This window comes from Mus pahari, chromosome 13, assembly GCF_900095145.1.
Source record: "Mus pahari chromosome 13, PAHARI_EIJ_v1.1, whole genome shotgun sequence".
In the NCBI taxonomy this organism is placed as follows: Eukaryota; Metazoa; Chordata; class Mammalia; order Rodentia; family Muridae; genus Mus; species Mus pahari.
In genome coordinates this window covers 38113069-38137514 of record NC_034602.1, presented here as the reverse complement: position 1 = coordinate 38137514, position 24446 = coordinate 38113069, and the positions used below count along the sequence as shown (strand labels likewise).

The 24446-nt window shown below is 44.4% G+C and overlaps 1 protein-coding gene across 1 annotated transcript in view; it reads left to right on the top strand.

Moving 5' to 3' along the window:
* Fam184b (family with sequence similarity 184 member B) overlaps nt 1-21376 on the top strand; it is a 101005-nt gene extending 79629 nt beyond the window's left edge. Inside the window, exons 9-16 of the mRNA XM_021211026.1 lie at nt 7933-8071; nt 9466-9629; nt 10793-10947; nt 13633-13779; nt 17228-17345; nt 18685-18789; nt 19553-19752; nt 20268-21376. Of these exons, the coding sequence (XP_021066685.1) occupies nt 7933-8071; nt 9466-9629; nt 10793-10947; nt 13633-13779; nt 17228-17345; nt 18685-18789; nt 19553-19752; nt 20268-20361 (1122 nt within the window). The 3' untranslated portion in view covers nt 20362-21376. The remainder of the gene's footprint in view (nt 1-7932; nt 8072-9465; nt 9630-10792; nt 10948-13632; nt 13780-17227; nt 17346-18684; nt 18790-19552; nt 19753-20267) is intronic.
* Nucleotides 21377-24446: the final 3070 nt, after the last annotated feature.

Sequence of the window (24446 nt, the reverse complement as noted above, 5' to 3'; positions counted from 1 at the left end):
AGGGGCTCCAGGAAAGCCTACAACATAGCTAGAGCATCAGGGTCCAACTTGAGATTGTCCACCATTGAGCCTTGTGCATGCCCAAGGAAGCCAAGGACCAGGAGCTCAAGGTATGGTGACTTTGTGAAGTGGACAGTTTGCTAGGCATTTGCACAATACCTTCCATCCACCATTCCCAAGGATTACAGTAACCACGGGGGCATAGTTATTCTAGTACCCTTTTCCACATGAAGAAAGGCTCAGAGAGGTTCGGTAGCTTGCCAGCCACAGACCAGTCCATTTGTGTACCTTGTTTGCTTTTTCTTATTTTTTGTGTACTCTTAACAATATAAGAACAACTTATATCAGGCATCATGGTGGCACATGCCTATAACCTAGTACTCCTCCTAAAGATGAAGGAGGGGATCACTATAAAACTAAGGGCACCTGTCTCAAAGAAAAAGAACATCTTGCTTTCGTATCTTGAGTGGTGGTGGTGTGTGTGTTGTGTGCCAGGGACTCAGGCTCAGCATGGCAGCCTTAAGAAAAAGGAGAACAAGCTGAGAAGGACCACTCAGCTGGAAAATCCTTCCAGAGGGTAGGGGAAGCTGCAGTGTGGTGGCCAGGTCATGACATTTAATCCAACATGCAGTTCAAGAAACTACATGCCCTTGTACCTGTTACCTTCTGGCCAGTCTCAAGCATCACATCTTTCCTGTTAGGAAGCCTTGTAAAAAGATGTCTCCGATGGGGCTGGAGAGATGGCTCAGCGGTTAAGAGCACTGACTGCTCTTCCAGAGGTCCTGAGTTCAATTCCCAGCAACCACATGGTGGCTCCCAAGCATCTGTAATGGGATCTGGTGCCCTCTTCTGGTGTGTCTGAAGACAGCACACACATAAAATAGATATTAGAAAGAGAGAAAGGGAGAAAGAGAGATGTTTCAGAGAAAGGAAGCTGACCAGAGTGAAAGGGATCAAAGGCCCATGAGATTACAGATGGGAAGGTTTTAGGGACCACTGTGCCTCTGGACAGTCATCAGCCTAGAAGAAGGCAAGGCGGCAGAGGGTCTGGGAGATGTGGATCCAAGGATAAAGAGAAAGACAGAGATATGGACATTGTGTTGGAACTGTTTTTTACTCTTCATATTAGAAGTTGTGACAAGGGTTAGTTGAAGAGCGCTAAGCAAATCTGCTTCCAACAGAGCAGTTTCTTATTCAAATGAAAGCCAGGAATTTGTTCAAGGAAGTGCTTTGGCCACGGCAGTCTGTTTACTTTCAGCGGAGAAGGCTGTTAGAGTACACATCTATTTTCAAAATGAGATGACTATGAGGACTGAAAGGGCATAGCTGTAAGCCTGAGATGTGAAACCCCTGTCTACTTGAAGAGAAGATACACCCTAACACAAAAATAACCAAGACAGAGCAGGACAGAGGCACTCTTCTATAACAGTAAACGCCAGAAGAAACCCGCAACAGTGGACAGTGCAAGAACATGTGTGGAGAGAGGGAAAGAGGAGCCTGCTCATTTTCTTTTTGCTTAGTGCCATGTGGTTCTTTATAGCAAAGTGGGTTGCCTTGATAAAAAATACAAAATAAGATTTAAAAAGAGAATGGGATCGTGCAACAGACTGTGCTAGGCACTCCAAAAATGAAAGAAAGAAAAGAAAGAGAGAAAGAAGGGAAGGAAAGAAGGAAGGAAGGAAGGAAGGAAGGAAGGAAGGAAGGAAGGAAGGAAGGAAGGAAGGAAGAGACAAACAAACAAAAAACCAGCAGTAACAACAACATCAACCAGATTTAATTCCTTTCTGTTATTCTTCTATATCTTCTTCCAACTCTGCCTGCATTCTATAAGAACAACCCAGCTCATGGGATCCTAGGTCTGTCAGTTACTCCAACTCTAGTCTGTGTATTTACCTGGACTTTTTTTCCCTCATAGCTATAGATCTCAGTCTTTTAGAGGAAAACAGAAGAAATTTCCAACCCAGCCTTTAGCCAGCAATATGAAAAGCTTCAGTGGGTGGGAATTAGAAAAGGAGGGTTTGAGGCCCCATGAAGAGAAGGGAAGATTTTGGAGACCCTGGAATAGATAAGGGTGTCTTCGTTTCTGACTCCAGTTGGCATAGGAGTGGTTCCAAAATGAGACCAGAGAAGTCAGGTTGGGAGTATAGCTCAATGGTAGCATAAGGGCCTTGCATCTGGTAGGACCAAGATTCAACCCCAACATGGACAAAAGCTATAAGATATGGGGATCAAATCATGACTAAAAGCAACCTTGGCACTTATAAGATGGTGGGAACTCAGAAAGATAACCTAGCTCCTGTGTTCCTCAGTTCCTTAATGTATTAAATGGCAGGGAATAGGAGGTTATGAGCTAGCTAGTGTAGGTCAGAGATAATCCATGTGAAGAACCTAGACTGGGAAAGAGCTAAGAGCTCAGTTCCTAAAGGTTTGTGTCTTGCCACTGAAGCACCTGGTCTGCAGATACACAGCTACAGCTGTAGAGGACCTCATGGCGCTGAGCTTGGAGGACAACATTTCATCCACATATTTTATACTCATGGGGCTCAGTTCTAAAAGAATGAGCTCCTACTGAAACAGGCTGCTGTAATTCTTTGGGCAGGAGCCAAGAGGGCATTACCTAGGTGCACAGGGACAAGAGACCCTATATATAATGTGCAACATGGAGAGATGGGGTGGAATGGACTCCCAGAGAAGTGACATGCTACACCACAAAAGAACACAGGGGCTGGGGAATCCTCGGGCAGGTAAGCCCTCCGTGCAGTACCCATGTGATTCTCATGGCAGGGCACTGCCGTGACAGCAACACGAGCAAGTAACTAAGGGGAACCACGTTAAAATTAGATACTTTCTTATGAATACTTAAAAATGCATTTTAATAAAATATAATTATATCACTTTCTCTATTTAAAAATACATTTTAAATAAAATATAATTATATCACGTTCTCTATTATCCTTTCCTCCCTCCAACCCCTCCCATGTCCCTCTTCCAATTCCTCCCATGCCTCCTCCCCCCCATTTCTCAAATAGATGGTCTTTTTTTCTTTATCATTGTTATATTTTTGGTATGTGTGTGTGTCCATTTTTATTCATGTATATATGGTTTCAGTGCACTCTTTGTATTGGATGACCATCTAGGGGGCTCGTCTCTGAAAAAGGCTAATTCCTCTCTCAGCAGTCATTAGTTGCCTGTAGTTCTTTGTCTAAGAGTAAGGTCCTGTGAGATTAGCAGTAGCATATCTACTGACAATATCATTTTTCAGGCCTTGTTTGGGCAGCCATTTTGAGACGATGCAGTCTCGTGGCAGACTTCCTGGTATTCTGGCCCTGAGAATCTTCCTGCTTCTCCTTCTGTGGTATTCCCTGAACCTGTGGTATAGGAGTTGTGTTAAAGATGTAGCCATTGGGTGGCCTCCCCACCATCCATTTTCTGTGAATTGTATCAGTTGCGTTTCTCTGTAATGGTGTCCATCTGCTATCAAGAGAGGCTTCTTTGTTGAGGGGTGAGAGCTACCTTAACCTGTGGGTTTAAGGATTTGTCTTAGAATGCAGTTAGGAATTATGCTGGTTCAATAAAGTGGCAATAGTAGGTTCTCTTCCAAGATCCATGACTTCACTGGCCCCGGGTATAGAAAAATCCATGATTTTTCTCCTGTTGCCTGGGTCTTAAGTCCAAGGCACTGGTTACCATCAAGATATAAGTGCCAGTAATGCAGGTTTAGGGTTATCTTTTTTTTGTTTGTTTGTTTTTGTTTTTTCAGACAGGGTTTCTCTGTATAGCTCTGGCTGTCCTGGAACTCACTTTGTAGACCAGGCTGGCCTCGAACTCAGAAATCCGCCTGCCTCTGCCTCCCGAGTGCTGGTATTAAAGGCATGCACCACCATGCCCGGCTACGTTTAGGGATACCTTGATAAGTGCTGTGTGGTTGTGTGTTTCTGCCTCGCTGCTAAGGTGTCTGAGCGCTACTTGGGGGGGGGGGGTAAAATACAGAGGTGCTAAGCTACTTTACTTTTTTTGTTGCTGGAGTGCCAGGCTCACGGGAGGCCAACGTGCCACTCAGGGGAGGAGGAACACAGCCTAACATAGGGGTCCCAGCTCGTGTTTCCCTGGGTGAGAAATGGTGGGGGCTGGGTTGGAGGCAGAGTTCTCAAACTCCCGTGCACCTAGAAGCCGCTCCACAAGGAGTTGAGAAAGCCACTGAGATGAGCCTGGGGTGGGGGGGTGGAGGGATTTAGCTTAGCTCTGGGTGAGTGCCAGGAGTGAAGAGGGGCCTTCTGTGGGAGACATAGGTGCTCCCCTGTGGTCCTTCATGGAGGAGACAATGCTTGCTTGTCCAAACTGTGTATTCATAGCAGATGAGGATGCATAGGACTTACTCAGGGTGGACCAGAGATTAAATACCTTTTGTAGGACAGGATGCCCAGGAAGGGAAGCTTATTGGCAAAACCTTGGGGTGCATCTAGAAACCTCATTAGCATGGAGAACTCTGGGTTTCTATGCTACATGACCAGGTGTCATGGTCCTTTAGTGGGGTGTCATGGTCACATGTTCCAGGACAGGAGCCTGGTTGGGAGTAGATTTAAACGTCTACCTTGTGCAATTATGAGAATTGCCGAGGTCCTTGAATCTGCCTGACCTTACCAGTTCTTATGCCTAGTGACATGGCTCCACTTGCCCCACAGTGTTGTAATCTATATGTGGCAAATTTATAATGCTATTAAATTATAGGAGACGCTGGTTAGAGTGTGCAGTATTAGGGCAACCCATAAAATGTTTAACATCAGTATCAATTCTAGGTTGGAGAGCACTGACATGGTAGAGCTCTCTCCCACTTCACATAGAAAGGAATGAGTGGCAATTAGCACATTGGTACAGAAGGACACCTCCAAAGTCCTAAATAATCAATTAGATAAATAGTAATTTAGCTCCTGTTTTTGAAGCACAATTTAGGATGTTTGGCTCAATACAATAATAGGTCTATAACATTGAAAAGATAAAAACTTCAGACTCCTTTCAAATTTAGGGAATGGTATTAGAAGACTTAGACTCCAAAATAAACTGAATTTTTAAAAAAATTAAGTGTAAAATATATGTAATAACAAAATACTTCTTTTTTTCAGGGCCACAGCGGTAGACCAGACTTTCAAATAACAGGACCACCCTAATTGTAGGTTTGGGTGGCTTAGGATTTTGTTTGATTCTGTTTGAGTGGTATTGATTTTAAAAAGGCAGAAATATCAAAAGAATTTCATTGGCCATAATGGATTTTGTATAAGAAGAGTCCTTATTGTTTACTTTGCATACTTTTAATTACAAACTTTTGCATGATGCACAGTCCAGACACTCATTTAGTCACAGCTACATAGGGTATTAGATGTACTAAAATCACCCAAGATTCCAGGAGCCACAAAAGCCAGGCCTTGCACAATGCCTCTTATCCACTGTGTCCAGGGATGACAACAACCACACAGGTCTGTGTGAATGGCACTCGTGTGCCTGTGCCATGGAGGACAGAAGCAGGCATCGGGAACCCTGGAACTGCAATTACAAACAGTTGTGAGATGGGAACTAGGTGCTGGGACCCGAATCTGAGTCCCCTGGCAGAGAAGCCAGTATTCTTAACCACAGAGCCATCTCTGCAGCCTTATATCTTTGTTTTTTTAAGCTGGATTTTATAAATGCTATCAAAAACAGACCTGTGTCTTAACAAACACTCATTGCTTAAAGCAGAGGACTGGATTTTAGTTTTATATCCGTGTTCTGAATGGTGACCTTAGGAATTTTAATAACCTGCAAGCATCATACATATATCAAACCTTATATGCTTTACCGGAACCTTGAAGGATATACTTAAACATTCTTATTTTGTGTTCATCTTTCTTCTTCCATTTTGGAAAAGCTCAGTCTTTTATCTTAGGACAAACCCTTATTTTCCCATCCAAAAGGCCTTTTTCAAGAACATTATCTTTTTAGCTTTTCTTGTCAAAAATATAGCCAGATGTTTACATTTCCTCTTAAATTTCTTTATCTTGTTCCTAATGATTTCTTTTTAATTCCCTTTCTTAATATTATGACACAAAATAACAAACATTAACAAGTTAATTTATTTTATTATTATTATTTTGTTTGCTTGTTTTTGTTTTTTTGAGACAGGGTTTCTCTATGTAGCCCTGAATGCCCTGGAATTCATTTGTAAAACAGGCTGATCTTCTTGCCTCTGTTTCTGGTGCTCTGAAATTAGAGGCTTGGCACTAAACCAGGCTTTTATTTACCAATTATTAAAAGAAAGTTTAATTCTAGTTACATTTTGGACATAATATAGCAAATTAACATCACCTGTCCACACACTGTTAAATTGTAAAGTTCTTTTTGTGATGCAAGTCCTAAAGGGGACATCCTTGCTACATGGATTTGTAAGGTTTCCTTTAAGTATTATTATTATTTTTTTTTTTTTTGGTCAGTCCCAGAATGTTACACTCCATCAAGAGCTGCCCAAGGTAACAACTTCTGGTAGCCTTGGACAGTGAATTATCTTGAATGAGAAAGACAAAGGCAGAAGATAAAATACACAGTTTAACTCCACAATTGCAACTTGGGCCACAAAAGCCATTTACTCCCTTCCAAACTTGGGGAAAAATAGCAACCTCTTGACCACAGATGAATAAGCACAGGCAGAGATGTTGCCAGAACATGCCCCCAGGGACTGTTGCCAGAAATAGAGGCGTTGCTACTGATTCTCAGTCAAAGCTCTGAAGTAAACCAGATGGAACAGAACAAAAAGATGCTTTGAAATCAGAGGCATGAAATCAGGAATAAAAACAGAACAGGCTACAACAGAGGCCAAAACAAGGAAACCAACCCAAAAAGTATAGCAATGCAATCTGTTAGCCAAAAGCTGCAGAGAGTGCCAGGAGACGAGGAGGGGAAAACTCCAAGTGAAAATACTTGCCATCTTGGAGTTTCTCATCCTGGAACCAAATCCCAGCAGTTGTGATTCCTCGTTACCTCAATGACAGGTCAGAGAGCCCAGATGTTGAAGCTGGTAACCACAGATAGAACTGAATTTCAATCTTTAATTCTCAGTTTATTCAAAAAGCCAGTAATCCAGGAAGGTCACAGGCTAACTATCTTATGTCTCCTCTCCGAGAAGTCAGCAGATCACATAGGAGAAGAGGCAGGAAATAATCGTTCCAGAACTCAGCCTTGCCCGTTTGCTCAGATGATGAGCCACATGCCTGAACAAAATTTAACAGTGTATGTGTGCTAAGCAGTTAATAACATGTATGTATAGATACCATAAAATGAAATATAAATGTCTTTATAACACAGAGCATGAAAGTGTCCCATCCATCCCTTCTGTTCCCTGACAGATATGCAAGGTAGGGCATGAAAGCAGGAAGAAGGGAAGAAGCCGACTAAGGAGGAGCAAGTGGAAATGAGGCAGAGAAATGGAGTGCAGGCGATGTGAGATCAGAAAAGGGAAGTACTAAAGTGGGGGAAAGGGACCAGTAAGAGAGAGTGGGGTATGGAGGGGAGGGAGTAGGGGTGAGTAGAACAGTGTAGAGGAGAAAACAGAACAAAACACATGGGGCTGGAGATGTAGCCCAATTGGTACAAAGCCCTGGGTTCAGTCCCCAGCACTACATAATCAGGATGCTTGATGGCATGTACTAGGATCCATTTAGAAGATGGAGATAGGGAGATGAATGATTCGGGGTCATCTTCAGCTACAAAGTTAATTCTAGGCTATCCTGTGCTACCTAGGATGCTGAAGAGAGAGGGACCATGATGAAAGGCATAACTTTTACACAAATTACAAAGTGTGTGCTGTAGTCAGGCCATTAGTATGCCACAATCCGACAAGCCCATCACACAAGAGTCCTGCAGTTTCATGCCTCAATGCCTTCTGCTTCTGACCCCTTCTGCCCCCAGGCTGCAGAGTGTTTGAACAAGGACTCCACCGACAGCCTCCAGGCGCACCTGCTGGAACTCCGGGCCCTAGAGGACAATGCCAGACAAGAGTTGCAGGAGGACTGTGAGCAGATGCAAGCCCAGCAGCCTGGGCTGCTTGGTAAATACCCACTGTCCACCTGGGGGAGTCCAGCCACTGAGCTCTACACGTGGAAAGCAGTGGCAAGCGGGGGGGGGGGAGGGGAGGTCCATGGACCACAGCAGCAATCCAAGCTCCGCTTCCAACTCTCTGTGAGAGTTGGGGGAGGGGGCATCTGGGCTGCATTTTCCTTTACTATCAAAATGGACCTCACAGGGTCATTATGTGGATTAAATGGGATGTGACCTATACCATGTGTAGCAAACGTGAGTTCAATGAATGTGGATACTGTGGTTACCACTCAGTAGAACACAGATACAAGCCTTGGCTAGGGTTTCACTGGATAGCCTCAATTTTGTGGGCTTTCCATCCCAGCTGCAAATTGGGGGGCTGGGGCATCACCTGCCTTTCTTCTGCCTACTGTCCCCAGTGTGAAATACATCTCTGGTTCCATTCCAACATCAAACCTACTCTCTTGGTGTTCCAGAAGTTAGCAGAGGCAGCTAAAAATCTCTGAAATTGGGCTGGTGAGATGGCTCAGCAGGTAAGAGCACCTGACTGCTCTTCCAAAGCTGCAGAGTTCAAATCCCAGCAACCACATGGTGGCTCACAACCATCCTTAAGGAGATCTGACTCCCTCTTCTGGAGTGTCTGAAGACAGCTACAGGGTACTTACATATAATAAATAAATAAATCTAAAAAAAAAAATCTCTGAAATTAAACTAGGTTTTGAAGTTAACCCCAACACTCACTAGCTGTGCGTCCTGAGCAATCTACCATTTGTCCACTGTAGGCAATGATAGTGCTCACCTCATAGGGCTATAATGGCTTTTGTGAGTCAACTCCTGAATGATTCTGGTTTTAGGCTGAATCCTGCTGGATTACAATCCAGCGCCCCACACCCCCACACCCCCCATCATGACCCAGCCAAGATCCTATATCCATGGTGAGGAAAACTTCTGGATGTTTTGTCTCCTTAAAAGCTGACATAAATTTCAAGATTCCTGAATTGAGACCAAGACTTCAGAAGAGGTCCTCTGCCCACTTGGTTTCCTGACTTGGTCCCCAGGCCCCGTGTTGCCTCCAGGTCTGAACTAGACTGATGCCAGCATGCCCTAACCTGCTATTCCTCCTAACTAGGCAGCAGTAGCCACACAGATGATTCAAATCAAAGAAGAAACACTCAAAACTTTGAATCCCATTCTACCGTTTAATAGCTGTGTAGCTCTTGGCTGCTTACCTCTTCTGTGGCTTGTAATGAAATGGAACTGGGATGGTGGGGTCAGGGGGACAGCAAAGTAGGGGGATTGTACATACATCTGGTTTGAGGCTGTACTGAATGTCCCTTACATCCTCCCGTTGCTTCTGTGATCCTGGAATAAGTTTAGGAATGATGTCTCATTTCTTCCTTCCAGAATCCCTGAGGCAGGAGCTGACAGAGCAGCGAGTCACCTGCTGTGAGCATCAGAAGGCCCTGGAGATGCTACAGAATGAGCTCAGGGCTGTGGGCCCCTTAGGGAAGTGGCAGGCCATCAGTCAGTGTTCAGGGGACAGCAGAGACCACAGCTTTATTACAGAGGTCAGTACCTTGCATATGTCCACACAATACTCTTTCTAAGGCAACACTACCCCCACAGAGAACGGGCCCGTATGGATGGATCTGGGAGCTGGATCCCTCCCTAGCTGGAAATAGCAAGACCCTGTTCCCCGTTCCTCACCCTTGAGGCACTTGGTGATCTACAGGCTCCCATCTTTGAAAAGCAAAAAACAAATGTAAAGTGTGGTAAGTTACCTATAGTTCAGATAGATGTTTGTACCTCTTAGCCTCCAGGTAGCTAGTCTGGGTCACTCTTTCAGTCTGTAGGGAAAATATCTCTGAACACTGTCCAGACAAACTCCCTGTTTAGCCCTCAGTCTAAACCGATCTTATTTTCAGTACTCCGGGAACCTCTCCTTCATTTTCCTGCTTAGGCTTTGTTCATTAATCCCTTCCCTGCGCATCCCTAATTCCTACTCTAGTTGGTATCAATGGGTCTCATGCTTCAGGTATTAGTTTTTGTTTTTTTGTTTTTTTGTTTTTTTTTTAATTATTATTTTCTTTATTTACATTTCAAATGCTATCCCGAAAGTTTCCCATACCCCTCCCCCCACCTCTGTTCCCCTACCCACCCACTCCCACTACTTGGCCCAGGCCTTGCCTTGTGCTAGGTCATATAGAGTTTGGAAGACCAAGGAGCCTCTATTCCCACTGATGGCCGATTAGGTCATCTTCTGCTACATGTGCAGCTAGAAACACAAACCCCGGGGGTACTGGTTAGTTCCTGTTGTTGTTCCACCTACAGGGTTGCAGCCCCCTTCAGGTACTTGGGTACTTTCTCTAGTTCCTCCATTGGGGACCCTGTGTTCCATCCAGTAGCTGGCTGTGAGCATCCATTTCGGTGTTTACCAGGCACTGGCATAGCCTCACAAGAGGCCGCAATATCAGGGTCCCTTCAGCAGTATCTTGCTGGCATGAGCATTAGTATCTAGATTTCTTATTAAACTCTCTGAGGGTCATTACCCTCATTGGAACACCTCTAGAAAGTTCTGGAAGAGACTGCATGGTAGCCCTTCGTCCAAAGCTTTGTCGGCAGCACCTCCAAGACCCGGATGTTGAGTTGGCCTTGGCGCCTACTGAAATAAATAAATAAACTAATTAACTAAATAAAATGTAAAGGTCTCTACCTGCTGCTCTCCCCTCAGGATGTGGGTATTGCAGGCCCTCCTGGTTCCCTGCCCCGCGCTACAGAGCAAGGTCTCCTGGAGGAGAATGCGCAGCTCCAAGACACTGTACTGCGCCTGCGTGCAGAGGTGGACCAGCACCTGCAGGAGGCGCTGCAGCTGCGCGAGCAGCACCGGTGAGTCTGCAGCCCAGCTTCCATTGACTCCCGTCTCTTCCCTTTCCTCATTGCTTGAAGCCTCTGAGATCTACAGCGGGTCTCTTCTCTTCAAGCCTCCTAAGACCTAGAATCAGACCCAGAAGACACGATGAGATGGACTAGTTCAGACAGTGCTGTGCATTTTAACTAGCGACGGCTGCATCCTGACAAAGTGACAATACCACATGGCTTCAGGACTCAGGGCAGTTATAGAATAATGTAATATGCATGCCGGAGGCGTGCCCCTCCCAAGCATGAAGGAAGCACCGGGCTGAGTGTGAGTTTCCTCCTTTGTTGAAAGGTTTTTAATACAAATTCAATGTCTTGAATAGGACTTCTTAGGTATCTGCTTTTTGCTGGAATAAGATTTGCCAGTTTGTTTCTGTCAAGGAATTTATGTGCTTCATCTATTTTTGATTGTTTTACTTTTGTGTGTGTGTGTGTGTCATATTAATACACAAAGGATCCTCTTCCTCCTGATCATTTTCATTTGGGTAGTGTGAACCCTGCTGGGCCACTACTTTCAGCTTTAGTTGTACTTGGTCATTTAGCTTTTCTTTTTTTTTCTTTTCTTTTTTTTTTTTTTTTTTTTTTTTTTTTTTTTTTTTTTTTTTTTTTTTTTTTTTTTTTTTTTTTTTGGTTTTTTCGAGACAGGGTTTCTCTGTGTAACCCTGGCTGTCCTGGAACTCACTCTGTAGACCAGGCTGGCCTCAGACTCAGAAATCTGCCTGCCTCTGCCTCCCAAGTGCTGGGAGGTCATTTAGCTTTTAAAGCACTTTGTTTGTTTTAAGAGAGAGGGGAGATGGCTTCAGGGTTTCATATAGCCTGCAGGTGTGAGAAAGCCTGGGGTTTGCACTTTGGTCAACACTTGTCACTTTTTCTCTTATGCACAGCCCCAACCAAGTTTTTTTTAACTTTCCCAGAGCATCAGGCATGGCAAAGCCCAGAAAAAATTAAGAGAAAGAAAAGAGAGATATCACATGCAGAGGCGATGCCTCTAACCGTAGCACTTAGAAGACTGAAATAGAGGAATACTGAGTTCAATGCCTGCATAAAGAACACCTTTCTGACCCTACTCTGCCCCTCCCCCAAAAAAAGATTTCAGCCAAGTATTTGGAACAAGATTAGGCACATGGTACTGACAATAAAAGTCAGTAGTTAAAATTCATGAAATTGAGCTTAAACATATATATATGTATGTATATATATATGTATATGTATATACATATATATATATGTATATGTATATACATATACATATATATATATTTTTTTTTCCATATATATATATGGAAAAAACCTGCACTTGACCACACACAGACACACAGACACACACACACTCCCCCACAAGTCTCACTGAACACTTTACTAAATTCATCCCCAGCATGTCAGCTTTGATGGAGCTGAGATGGAGGAGCCAGAGAATTAGCCTCAGAATTAGAGTTAGTTAGATTCTGCCTTTCTGAAAATTTCCCAGGAGCAGATGCTGGAGTTGGCAGGGGAAACTGTGGCTCCACTCTAAGACTCTGCCTTACCCTTGCAACAGTCAAGGTGCGAGAATGCTCAAAGAGCATAAAGGAACTGGCCTCCTCCAGGCAGAGCATCTAAGTAAGATCAGCCAAAAGAAGCTGGACATAGTGGCACGTGCTTTTAATCTCAGCGCCTGCGAGACTGATGCAGAACTGCCTAGAGTCTGGAGCCAGACTGGGCAACAGAGTGAGCTCCAGGCAGTGTGAGCAACAGATAATTGCCTTAAACAACACAAAACAACCAAGAGAGGATGTCCTTTAGTGGGACTAGCCCTGGGCACTGATTTCCCAGGCAGAGATTCCTATGGAAGAGGGAGCCATGGTCTTCCCTGAGGTAGTCATAATACCCCTGGTGGTAAGGAGAGCTGACTACAGTAAGAGGGGATATTCACAGCACCCTCCCCAACCTGTGTACTCAAATTGTTGTGAAATAACTTTACCTCCAACTAACTGAAGTCATGGGGCCTCCCTCTCAGGTGAACTTGAGACTTGAGTTCATCTAAGGGCAGCCAGGAGCCTATCTGGCTAAGGTGGAGCACCACAGATTAAGAGATGTAGCATGTGGTCCTAGGCAAGTCCTCCTCCGAGTGAAGAAAGCAGTGATCCCTCACCTGGGGAGGTGGGTAAGTAATCACATAAAAATGTCCATGAACTTCCTGAAAATGGCTCCCGTAGGACTCTGCTGTGGACCCATTAGGATCCTCATCTAGGTTAAAAACGACGACAGCTAATGATTGAAAGAAAGGCATTTGTGCCTTGGACTATTCAAGTTACAGATTAGTTCAGTTTCTCCTTGCAATGACCTTGTAAGGGAAGTACCCCAACACTTCCATCCAACAGAAAAGGACACTGAGCCCAAGGTAGCATCGTTAAAAATAATGGCAAAAGCCAAGGACTGGAGCAGTGTGGCCCTAGCTACTCCTCTTTTGGCTATGCCATCCACCTTTCTGGAGACCCTGGAGAGGTCCCCATGGTGAGGCTTAGCCAGAATTTCGCATCTGGAGACCCAGGTGTCCTTCTCATAAGATGTTGGTATCATTCAGTACAGGGCCACCAAATAGAGACATGAGCCCCAAAGTCCTAAGGCTTGGGCTCAGAGCCTGAGTGACCCTGAATGTGTTTCCATCCATCACAGATTGTTGGAGGAGGACCAGAAAACCCAAAGAGCCATGGAGGTGGAGGCACTCCACCAGGAGCATCGGAAGGAGATGCAGGCCATGGTGGCAGATTTCAGTGGTGCCCAGGCCCGACTCCAGGCCCGGCTGGCTGCTTTGGAAACCGAGTGAGCAAGGCCTTGGGCCTGGGATCGGGGGGGGGGGGGGACTAGCAACGTATCATTTGGGGAAGTGACCTGGTATCCTTAGACTACAATGGTTTTAAAACTTGAAGTCCTCTGAGTTTAGAAGTTCTTTATTTCTAGACAAATGATCCCTCATTTTTAATTTCCCTCTCTCTCTTTCGTTACTTGAAAATTTTATAAATGTGTTGATCATATGTATGCCCCTTGCTCATCCCCTCCCACATCCATCCCCCTTCCCTACCCACCCAACTTTGTGTCCTTGAGTTTTTTTAAAACACAGTGAGTCTAAGGTGTACTGCCCACATGTCCTTGAATATGTGGCCATCCACGGGAGGAGTGTGGGTGACTATACGCTTAAGGACAGGAGCCACACTCTTAAGAAAACTGACCTCCTATCTCAGCAGTTATCGCCAGCCAATAGCCCCTCAGCTAGGGGTGGGACTTGGCATCCACCTCCCTCTCCATGCTGGGATTTTGTGCACCTTGAGCTTGTACAGGTCTCATGAGTTGTGTCACCACCACTGTGAGCTGATATGTGCAACTGTCCTGCGGTGCGAGAAACAGTTTTCCTTGTAGTCATCCACCGCCTCTTGAACTTAAGTCATTCTGCACCCCACCTTCTGCAATGATTTCCGAGGAGGGAGTATAGCAGTCTTTCTTTTTCTTCCCTTTAATTAAAAATATTTTTCTTGCATAATATGCATAGTTACAGTTTCCCCTCCCTTGGCTCCTCCCAGTTTTTCCCCACATCCTCTCCCATCCAGATCTGTCTCCTTTCTGCATCGTTGGAAAACAAATGGGCTTCTAGGGGATAATAGTAAATTATAGTAAATTATAGTATAGTATAGTAAATTATAGTATANTATAGTGTAGTATAGTAAATTATAGTATANTATAGTAAATTATAGTATAGTATAGTATAGTAAATTATAGTATAGTATAGTATAGTAAATTATAGTATAGTATAGTGTAGTGTAGTGTAGTATAGTATAGTATAGTATAGTAAAGTATAGTATAGTAAGAAGAAACAAAAGCTAACACTACAGATTTGCACAAAACAAACAGAAGGAAAAGAAACCAAGGAGAGGCACAAGGAACAGATCGACACAGAGGCCCACTTGTTTGCACTCGGAAATGCCTTAAGAACACTAAAATGGAAGCCAGAATATACATGCAAAGGACCTGTAGGGGAGAGAGAGAAAGAGACAGAAAAAATATATATGGAAAGGAAAAGTTTTAACACAACATTATGCGATGAGGAACTTCCAAAGATGCCATTGAGTGCATGTTCTGCTGGCATCTCCCGCTGGGCAGGCAGCCTGCCCTTAAGAGTAGTTTTGTTTCCCAGTGAGACTCCCTTAGAAATAACTAAATTTTCATTTGCAAGTGGTTGTCCTTTGGAGATATCTTCCGGGTCAGAAACTGAGGCACGCTTCTCCTTTCAGCTTTAGGGCACAACCTGGTAAAAGTCGGGCAGGCCCTGTGCTGCCTCTGTCTCTGTGTGGTCCTGTATGCATCAGTCCTGTAGACAGAGAGGACCCTGTTTCCCTGGAGTTCTCCATCCGCTCTAGCTCTTATAATCTTCCAGCCTTCTCTTCTGCAGGTTTCCCTGAGCCTACAGGGGACGTGATGGAGACGTCCCATTTAGGGCTGAGTGTTCAAAGGTCTGTCACTCTCTGCAGAATATCTGTCTTTATTTCTGTATGCTACAGGAAATAGGGAGTTTCGCTGATGATGGCTGAACAAGGCACTGATTTATGAGTTTAGTAAAATGTCATTAGGAGTCATTTTATTGATACGTTATGCTTCGGGGCTATCTAATCTTAGTTTTGGCCATCCAAGCAGTATAGGTTATGGGTTCCATCTCGTGGCATGGGAGTGAGCCGTAAGGCAAATTATGTATTAGTTGGTTACTCCCACAAGCTTCGTACCACCACTGCGCTCATGTGTCTTATGGTCAAGACACCACTGTAGGTCAGAGAGTTTATGACTGGGTGTGGTGCTTGTTTGTCCTTTGGTAGCATGTAGAGTTCCAGAGACACTAGCATGTAGGGTGAAGGCCGCATGTAGGCACCAACTCAACATCTTCGTGTTCAGTGAGTTGTGTAGATGCTGTCTTCAGCAGCGGGGCTTTGCCATCCGTGTGTAGAGAGCATCTATAGCCATCTCATATTCTCTGTACTTCGACTGGCTGTGGGTCTCTGTGTCAGTTGCCATTTACTGCAAATAGAATCTTCTCTGGTGCGAACTGAGGGATGCATTGATCTATAACGATTTATTTTTATTTATGTGTATGTGTATGTTGGTAAAGGGCCAGAAGCAGCTTTCTTCTGGTTGCTGGGTGGTAGTGAAACTAGGAAAAGGGATGATTGACAGGGAGATCAGTTAGGAGGTGACGTCGTGATCTGTGCTGAAAGGTGAAACCTCTTCCCCGTGGTCATATAGTAGGAAATGAATTTAAGAGATAGGCTCTTAAAAACCAAACAGTCGTAATGTGCCGTGCCCAGAACCACAGGCATAAATCCATAAGAGGGCGATGAGACATGAGGATCACAAGCCAGGAAGGGCTGTCAAATGAGTTCATGGGCAGAGCAGTGGAATTGTATCTCAGAATAAAAAGTTAAAAAAAAAAAAAAAAGCCTATGGCTATAGGTCAGTGGTAGAGTGCTTGCTCATGATGTTCATTCCCTAGCACTGACAGAAACGCTGCAGGGAAATGTATCCGGCAAGCGCCACCCAGTGGGCACTTGCCACTCGCCTCTCAGTCTTGTGCCAGTCAACTCTTACCTCTTTGATTTCACAACCAATCACTTTATAAAGTGCTCACTTTACAAAGGAAGGAACTACTGGGAGTGGTGGCGCATGGAGGCAGGAGCAGGTGGATTTCTGTGAGTTCCAGGCTAGGCTGGTCTATATGATAAGGCCAGCCTGAGCTACATAGCGAGGGGTTGTCTCACCTGCACCACTGCTCTCTTCCCCCGCCTCCCAATAACGAACTTTGGCTCCAGGAGACGTGGTGTAATCAATGAGGCAAATAACTAAAGAGCAGCAGAGCCAGAAATGGAGGTGGAGTTTTCTCATCTCAAAGTCCTCACTTGCCATCAATCAATAGCCATAGCCCCTCCCACAATCGCCATCCAGTCTTTCACAGCCGCCCCTGAAAGACAAACTCATGCTGTACTCTATGTCCCCGCCAGATGGGGCAAGAGCCTCATGGGCATTAGGGGATCCTGAGGGCCCAGGGTCGGGTCGGGCTCTTGTTACAGAGCCACGCCTTGTCCTGGAAGCTATGCAGAATCTATGTGCACACTCCTGAGAGAACTGACAGGAGCCAGACCAGGAGAAGGGGCTTAGGTGGCTATCCTAAACACACAGTGTCCCACCTGCCTATTGAGAAACCTCTGTAGGACTGACTGCATACTTTAAACAGGCTAAAAGAGTCCGGAGAGAAGGCAGGAAAAGGAACTTCGAGGCCTGAGGATCTGCAGCTCATAGGCCGCCTGCAGACACGCCTGAAGGAAAGAGAGGACATCATCCGGCAGCTAACGGTGAGGCCTAAGCTGCGATGGAGAGACACTGGCCAGCACTCACAGTCAGGGTGCTGGCTTTGAACCTGGCATTTCTATAGCTGCCTAAACATTACCCGTCGATCCTTCATTATTCCCTCCTATTACTAAGAAGTACTCATACCAAAGATGGGCAGAGAAAACAAAAGCCATCCTATTCCCAAGTTTAACAGCACTTGTTAGTTGATTCTGTTTTTCATCCTACACAATTTGATAAAAATCTGTTTATTTACCTTGGAATTTTAATAGAATTATTCAACTTTACCATTGTTGATCTTCCTTTTGTAAGATCAACCAGTCATTTTCTAGTTAGCAAAGCCATTCCCTAGACCCCTTGAAGAATTATTTCCAACACCTTTAATTCTGTATCTCAAAGCCATCAAGACTTGATGCTCTTCCTTAGGGATATCTCTCCCCTTGGTCTGTCTTTGACTCACAGAATTATATTTAATAAGGAATAACTGCTCCTTTGGTAAGTACTAGAAGATATTATAGTTATGATTGTCTTTTTAAAAATGTATTTGTATTTAAGAGTGTGTGTGTGTGTGTGTGTGTGTGTGTGTGTGTACCACATGTATACAGCTGCCTTTGGAGGCCCAAATATGTTGTCAGATCCCCTTGAGCTGGAGAGTTACAAGCATTTATGGACTGCACTAGGAATTCAACTTGGGTCTTCTGGAGAGCAGTAAGTGCTCTTAACAGCTGTGCTATCTCCAGCCCCAGTTATGATTATCTTTAAAAAGTATAATTGCTCAGGTTAAGAATACTTGCTGCTCTTGCAGAGGGTCCAGGTTCAGTTCCAGGCCCCCACATGGTGGTTCCGTCCTTAGCACCACACAAATCAAGTGTGTTAGCACATGCTTGAAATCCCGGTACTTAGGAGTCAGGATCAGATCAGAAGTTCAAGGTATGCTTGCTCATCCTTGGCTAAATAGTGTGTTTGAGGCCAGCTTGGAATACCTGAGACCTTGTTTCAAACAAAGGCAAGGGAGAGAAAGGTTGAAATGTTTGAATATGGGAAAAGGTTGTTTTGTTTTGTTTTGATTCCTTATTTTAACTTTTGTACTAGATTTTCCTTTTAGGTGCTCAGGATAGTTAGATGTTTCACTTGCTAAGGCACTGTGCCCTTTCCTTCCCTGGTAGTATGAAGTGCCAGAGGTGAAGGTACTTCCTAGGTGCTCCAGGGACTCCCTGCTTGGCTGCCACTCACCGACCCTCCTCTAGGGTTTTCTTCTCTTCTGTCTTCTGTCCTCCCATCATTTGGACAAAGCCAGTGGTCCATGCCTAAGCTCTTTAAGACCTGGTTGCTTTGGTTTTCCAGGAAGAGAGAAGATTTCACTACGCAGCCTTCCCCAGCGCAGTGTCCCATCGGAATCGGTCCTTCTCTTTCAATCCTCACCCAGGATACTTAACCCCTTCCATGAAGGTAAATCAATTTTAGCACATCATACAATCTGCACGTCTGCCCTTCTGAAAGCAGCGGCAGCACATTGATGGGCTGGTGGGACAGTCACTGGGAAAACCCAGAAGTAGTCTCAGCGCTAGCAAACAGTGCTGAGAGAGTACATATGACTTGAGCTTTATGAGTATTAGTATTCCCTCCATCTAGATGACGGGAGAGAATATCCCATTTCCCTTTATTTCTCCATAATACTTGTGGACTTCATAATGACTCTCTCATCTCCTATCACCAGATCCCTAAAGTTGAAAAGAATCAATATTTAATAGCTCACAAAGTAACATACCTAGACTGAATGAACTCGACAATAAAGATGGGAAGAAAAAAAAATGGTTTGAAGGGCAGGGAACATAGCTCAGTAGAAGAACAATTATCTGCAAGCTTGAAGCCCTGGAACCCATTCCCAGAACTGCAATAAAATTATCAGTTAAAAAAATGACAGCAATTGAGACATGGTTTCACTCTGTAGCCCTGGCTGGTCTGGAACTTACTGTGTAAATCAGGGTAGGTTTGAACGCAGAGATCTGCCTGCCTCTGCTTCCTGAGTGTTGATATGAAAGGTGTGTGATAATATACCTGTCCCTGCCTCCCCCAATATTAACACAATATTTTAGTATAGAAGTAGGATTGTTACTTCTTTCCCTTATTTGGGTTAGATGAGCCAATTGGCATTGACCTATTTGCATTTATTCTGGGGTAAGCACTAACACCTTTCCTCTAACACAAACAGAAAAAGAAGATGGAGGAAGTGCCCAGCCGAGTGGTCAGTGTGCCAAACCTAGCCTCCTATGCAAAGAACTTTCTGAGCGGAGACCTGAGCTCCAGGATCAACGCCCCTCCCATAACTAAGTCACCCAGCCTGGACCCGAGCCCCAGCTGTGGCCAGCCTTACAAGCCCACCCAGTTACTAGATGGGAAAACTGCCTCAAGGTGTGTGTGTTAGCAGGCGAAGGTGTCTCTCCAAAGACAGGAAAGAAACTGGGGTCTCTCCTTAGGCACCTACTAAGGCATCTGACATCTGATCTAAAGTAGGAGTCCAGCCTTGGAAACAGCCTAGCCAAATGGGACCACTGATGATAGAAACTGTGTTCTTGAGAATTTTGGTGCTAGACTTTAAAAGGACTAATTTTTATGGCATCACTTAAGATCTATATCTAAAATCCACTTTTCTTGGCTGTGTGGTCTTGGGCAGGTGACCTCTAAAGTCCCCTGTATTACTATCTTAAAAATGCACACAGTAGCTACCTGATCAGGTTGGTGTGACTAAAGGGACTAACCTTTAAGATAGTCTACCCTCGGACCCGACACAGAAGTGTGTGCCATCGCTAGGGCTACTTTTCAGTGTGACCTGGCATTACTGAAGCAGTTAGAGCTTCTCCGGGAGAGATGGTACTTTACTGAATAAGTTTCATAGTTTCGTGTAAAAATTTTTCTTTTCTTTTAAGGTCCCAAGATGGTGAACCAGCCCAACCCAAAGAAGCCCCACAGAAGCAAGGCTCTCCGCATCAGGAATGGTTTACCAAGTACTTTTCATTCTAAACTGACCTGTGGGATCTGTTCGAAGGAGGACATTAGAAAATCATTTCAACCAACTGAAGAAATAATGTAAAACCATCCAACCAGGTAACTAGCTGGGAATGACTTACATGTGATGATCGCTAAAACAAAGTGTGGCACTAACATTTCAGCTTCATTGTGACACCTGCTTATGTAAGAATGCTTATAGTTACTGAAACAAGCCAGTTATTAGGAAGCACCCATAGGAAGATGACCAAATTACCCATTGTATTCCTAGTGCCTGTAATGTCATACTTCACTTGGTGAGATATCAGCCTTGTGACTGCCATGGTCTGCTTTAAAAATATTTTTTCTTGGTCATCTCCACTCAAAATTATGATTATATATATATGTATATCTATATATGCATATGTATATATAATTCCAAATGCACATCCAACCTCAAAATGAAGAGGAATAAAAGTTCAATATAAAAGGAAAGCCAATGAGAACAAAACACCAAACCTACCAGGAATGGACTGCAGCATGCTTGGAGTGCATGTTTTGACTTCCAAGGTCTGGCACAGGCCACAGACTGCAGAGGGACAACACCTACCTCAAACAGCACTTCACAAGATTAAGCAGTATACTATCAGGTCTGACTTGGAATGCTCGGTGAACAACTGTGCCTCCTGTTATACATCTCAGCTTCGATGACCACTATGCTAAGTCTTTGCAAAGGTTTCTAGACCGTCTGTTCTCTGATGTCCACCGTTGTTGGACCCGGTTCTTTGCATCTGTGTTACCAGGCTCAGATGTATGTATGGCTTCCCCACTGCATGGACTCCCAGGAGAGCAGGGAACTGCCCATGGTGCTGAAGCTGCACTCCGTCTTACCTTTGACACAACTTAGTGGGTAGACTTTTCTTCTCTCTGGTGCTGGCCCAGCAAGTGGCCTATCAACAACTGTCAATTCTATGCATTGTCAAATTTTTGCTCTTTGAATAATAAAACTCTGAACTGGACAATAAAAATGTCTGTCTTTGCCTCTGCACTACCACCACCTGGCTTACCTAGGACCTTGAACATACTAGGCGAGTGCTCTCTACTACCTTGCCCAGAAGAATCCACTTTTTTGTTGGTGTTTGCTTAGAGACAGGTTCTCACTGTGCCCAGAACTCACTATATAATACCATGATGGCCTCAAACTCAAAGATTTTCCCATATCTGGCCCCCACCTGAGTGTACCACCATACCCAGCTAGAACCCACACTGCGTGTCCTAAAAGATTGGTGACTGCTAGGGTCTTTCTCCGTTTTGAATGCAACCATTTGTCACCATATTTTGGATGAATGGCACATGACTTTTCAGTGCCAACTTTTTGTCCTTCCTGAATAAGCCGAAGACACTGGAGTGTTGGGCTGTTACACTAAAACTTTCATGATGGAGATAATATACAGACAAAAGAAATGCATTACTTGCAGGTAAGAGTTCAAGATGAAAGTGGGGAAGCATTCTTCGTAAGTCTCCAGTATGGGGCCTCGAGTGCAACAGAGCTGCCTCTTTACAAGGGTCCTAATCCCACTCAGGAGCATGCAGCTTTTATTGCTTTATCACCTCATACCCAACACTTGGGACAATAGCTTAAGGGTGCACAGCAGTGGTATAGCACATGGTTAGCATGTGCAAGACCCTGACTGAGTTCAATCCCCAGAAAGACTTTTTAAAAAGTTTGCATATTTTCAGATTCATGAATATACATGAATTACCTTAAGCATGGGACCAAACTCTAAACATATTCCCTTACATTTCTATATCCACCTTATTCTTTTCTTGGTACACCTGCATTTTTACTCAATGCATCAAGTATGTAAGTTTCCCCTTACAGTGTCAGGTCAATGTTGGAAAAGTTTAGATCTGGGAGCATTTGGAGTTTTGGATAAGAAATGCCCAGTCTTGGGCTGGTGAGATGGCTCAGTGGGTAAGAGCACCTGACTGCTCTTCCAAAGGTCCTGAGTTCAAATCCCAGCAACCACANACCACATGGTGGCTCATAACCATCTGTAACAAGATCTGACGCCCTCTTCTGGAGTGTCTGAAGACAGCTACAGTGTAATTACATATAATAAATAAATAAAAAAAAAAAAAAAAAAAAAAAAAAGAAATACCCAGTCTTGTTTCCCACAAGAATAAGTTCCAATGTTTGCCAATAAGCAGTGAGCACTTATTGGGTATGTTACAGGTGGTTGTGCCTTTTCTCATCTGGGCATTTCTCAGCATTGTAATTCTTGGTAAGGCATGACACGAGACTGCTTTTCTGCCGCCTTCTGCATTTCCTTGCTGCTGAGAGCAAATACCTGACAAAAAGAACTCAGAGAAGTTTATCACGGTTCTAGATTTTGGTGGTTCAGTCCACCATGGCTGGAAAGGACGAAGCTGAAGTAGTTGGTCAGTGTCCAGATGGGAGGCAGAGAGCAAAGAATGATGCTGCCTAGCTCACATTTCATTCAGTATTGGACCCCAGCCCTTGGAATGATGATGCCCTCATACCTCAACCAACATAAACCTCTTTGAAGACATGCTGAAAGATCTGTCTCTTAGGTGGGACTAGATCCTGTCAAGTTGATATTGACCAGAGGGGGCCAAGGTCACAGTCACTCATTTCATCCAGCAGGATGTCTGGTGGTTTGAATGACATGGTGACTTGGTTTTGGGTGTGTATGTGCCCCAAAGAGAATTATAAAGTGATTTGTCTCACCTTATCATCTCAGGGGTCTCTGAGGTTTGGTGTTCTGAGCCTGTTTACCTCAGCAGAGTAACTGGAGCACTGCTGGGTCACCTTCTGGACACTGGCGGGGGTGTGCTATCTGTGCAAGGATAGTTCTGAAGTGTGGACTAGGGTGACCGACTGCTCCTGACCAGACTGTCCACTAGAGGAGTCCAGAAACAGACTTGGCTGTAGCACCCATGCTGAGCAAACTAATACCCAGGACTGGCACAACCAATGTTAGTACCTGGAACTGTACTTCACACAGCCGCACGTTAGAAAGCAAAACTGAGTGGGAGTCTTCAGCTAGAAAACCAAGTCATGGATGTCATGGATAGTTAGATTAAGAAACTAAGTTCACGTACAGAAACTAAGGAAGTGAACGTCCACCTGATCTGTTGCCAAAGATGATCACAAGCACAACTGCAGGACAGACAGACACACACAGTAGTGGAGGAAGAGCAGAGTGGAGACTGAATAAGGAGCTGGAAAGATCACAGGAAATGTTTAAGATAGAATTTGGGTGAGGTACAGGGAAGGAGCCAAGGACAGACAGTTGCAAGTGGCAAAAATCACCAGAGTGCTTCATCTTAGAGAAGGCAACTGGTCTAGGACCCATCCATGTGGACAGGCCGGTCTTACTTAGGTAGGCAACTGAAACAAGCAGGAAACTTCCTTGAATCCATTAGGTTACACATAGGAGCAGCAAGCCAACAGAAACCCCTGAAAGACATGCAGCTTGAAATTTCTGTGTTCAACAGCCAGCAAAGTGCCACGTAGGAGGAAAGAGATGGAGCTGGGGGGTAGTTCTGTAAGTAGAGCATGTGTGTGTAATTGAAGTCCTGAGTCCCTGTAGTTGTACCAGGATAAAAAGCAGAGTAGAGTAGCTTGATCCTAGGACCTGAAAGTAGGAGAGAGGCAGGAAGATCATTGGGGTTTGCCTGCTAGTCTTGGCCAGTAAACAAGGCCAAACTCAGTGAGAAACTGAGTCTCAAAAGGTAATCTGAAAATAGCTACCACCTGGATCTAATGTCTAACACACATGGGTCTTTGACCTTTAAAAAAACACACATGTACCTCTTCCCAGACATGCTCACAGATATACCATACACAAACTGACAAAATGGGAAAATTATTTTATCCTAACTGCTGAATTCAATTTAAAATAAACAATAACTTGTATATGTACTAACTTAAAAATATTTTTACTAAGACAGGCAGTGGTGGTACATGCCTTTAATCCCAGCACTTGGGAGGCAGAGGCAGGCAGATTTCTGAGTTCGAGGGCAGCCTGGTCTACAAAATGAGTTCCAGGACAGTCAGGGTTATACAGAGAAACCCTGTCTCTTTTTAAAAAAAA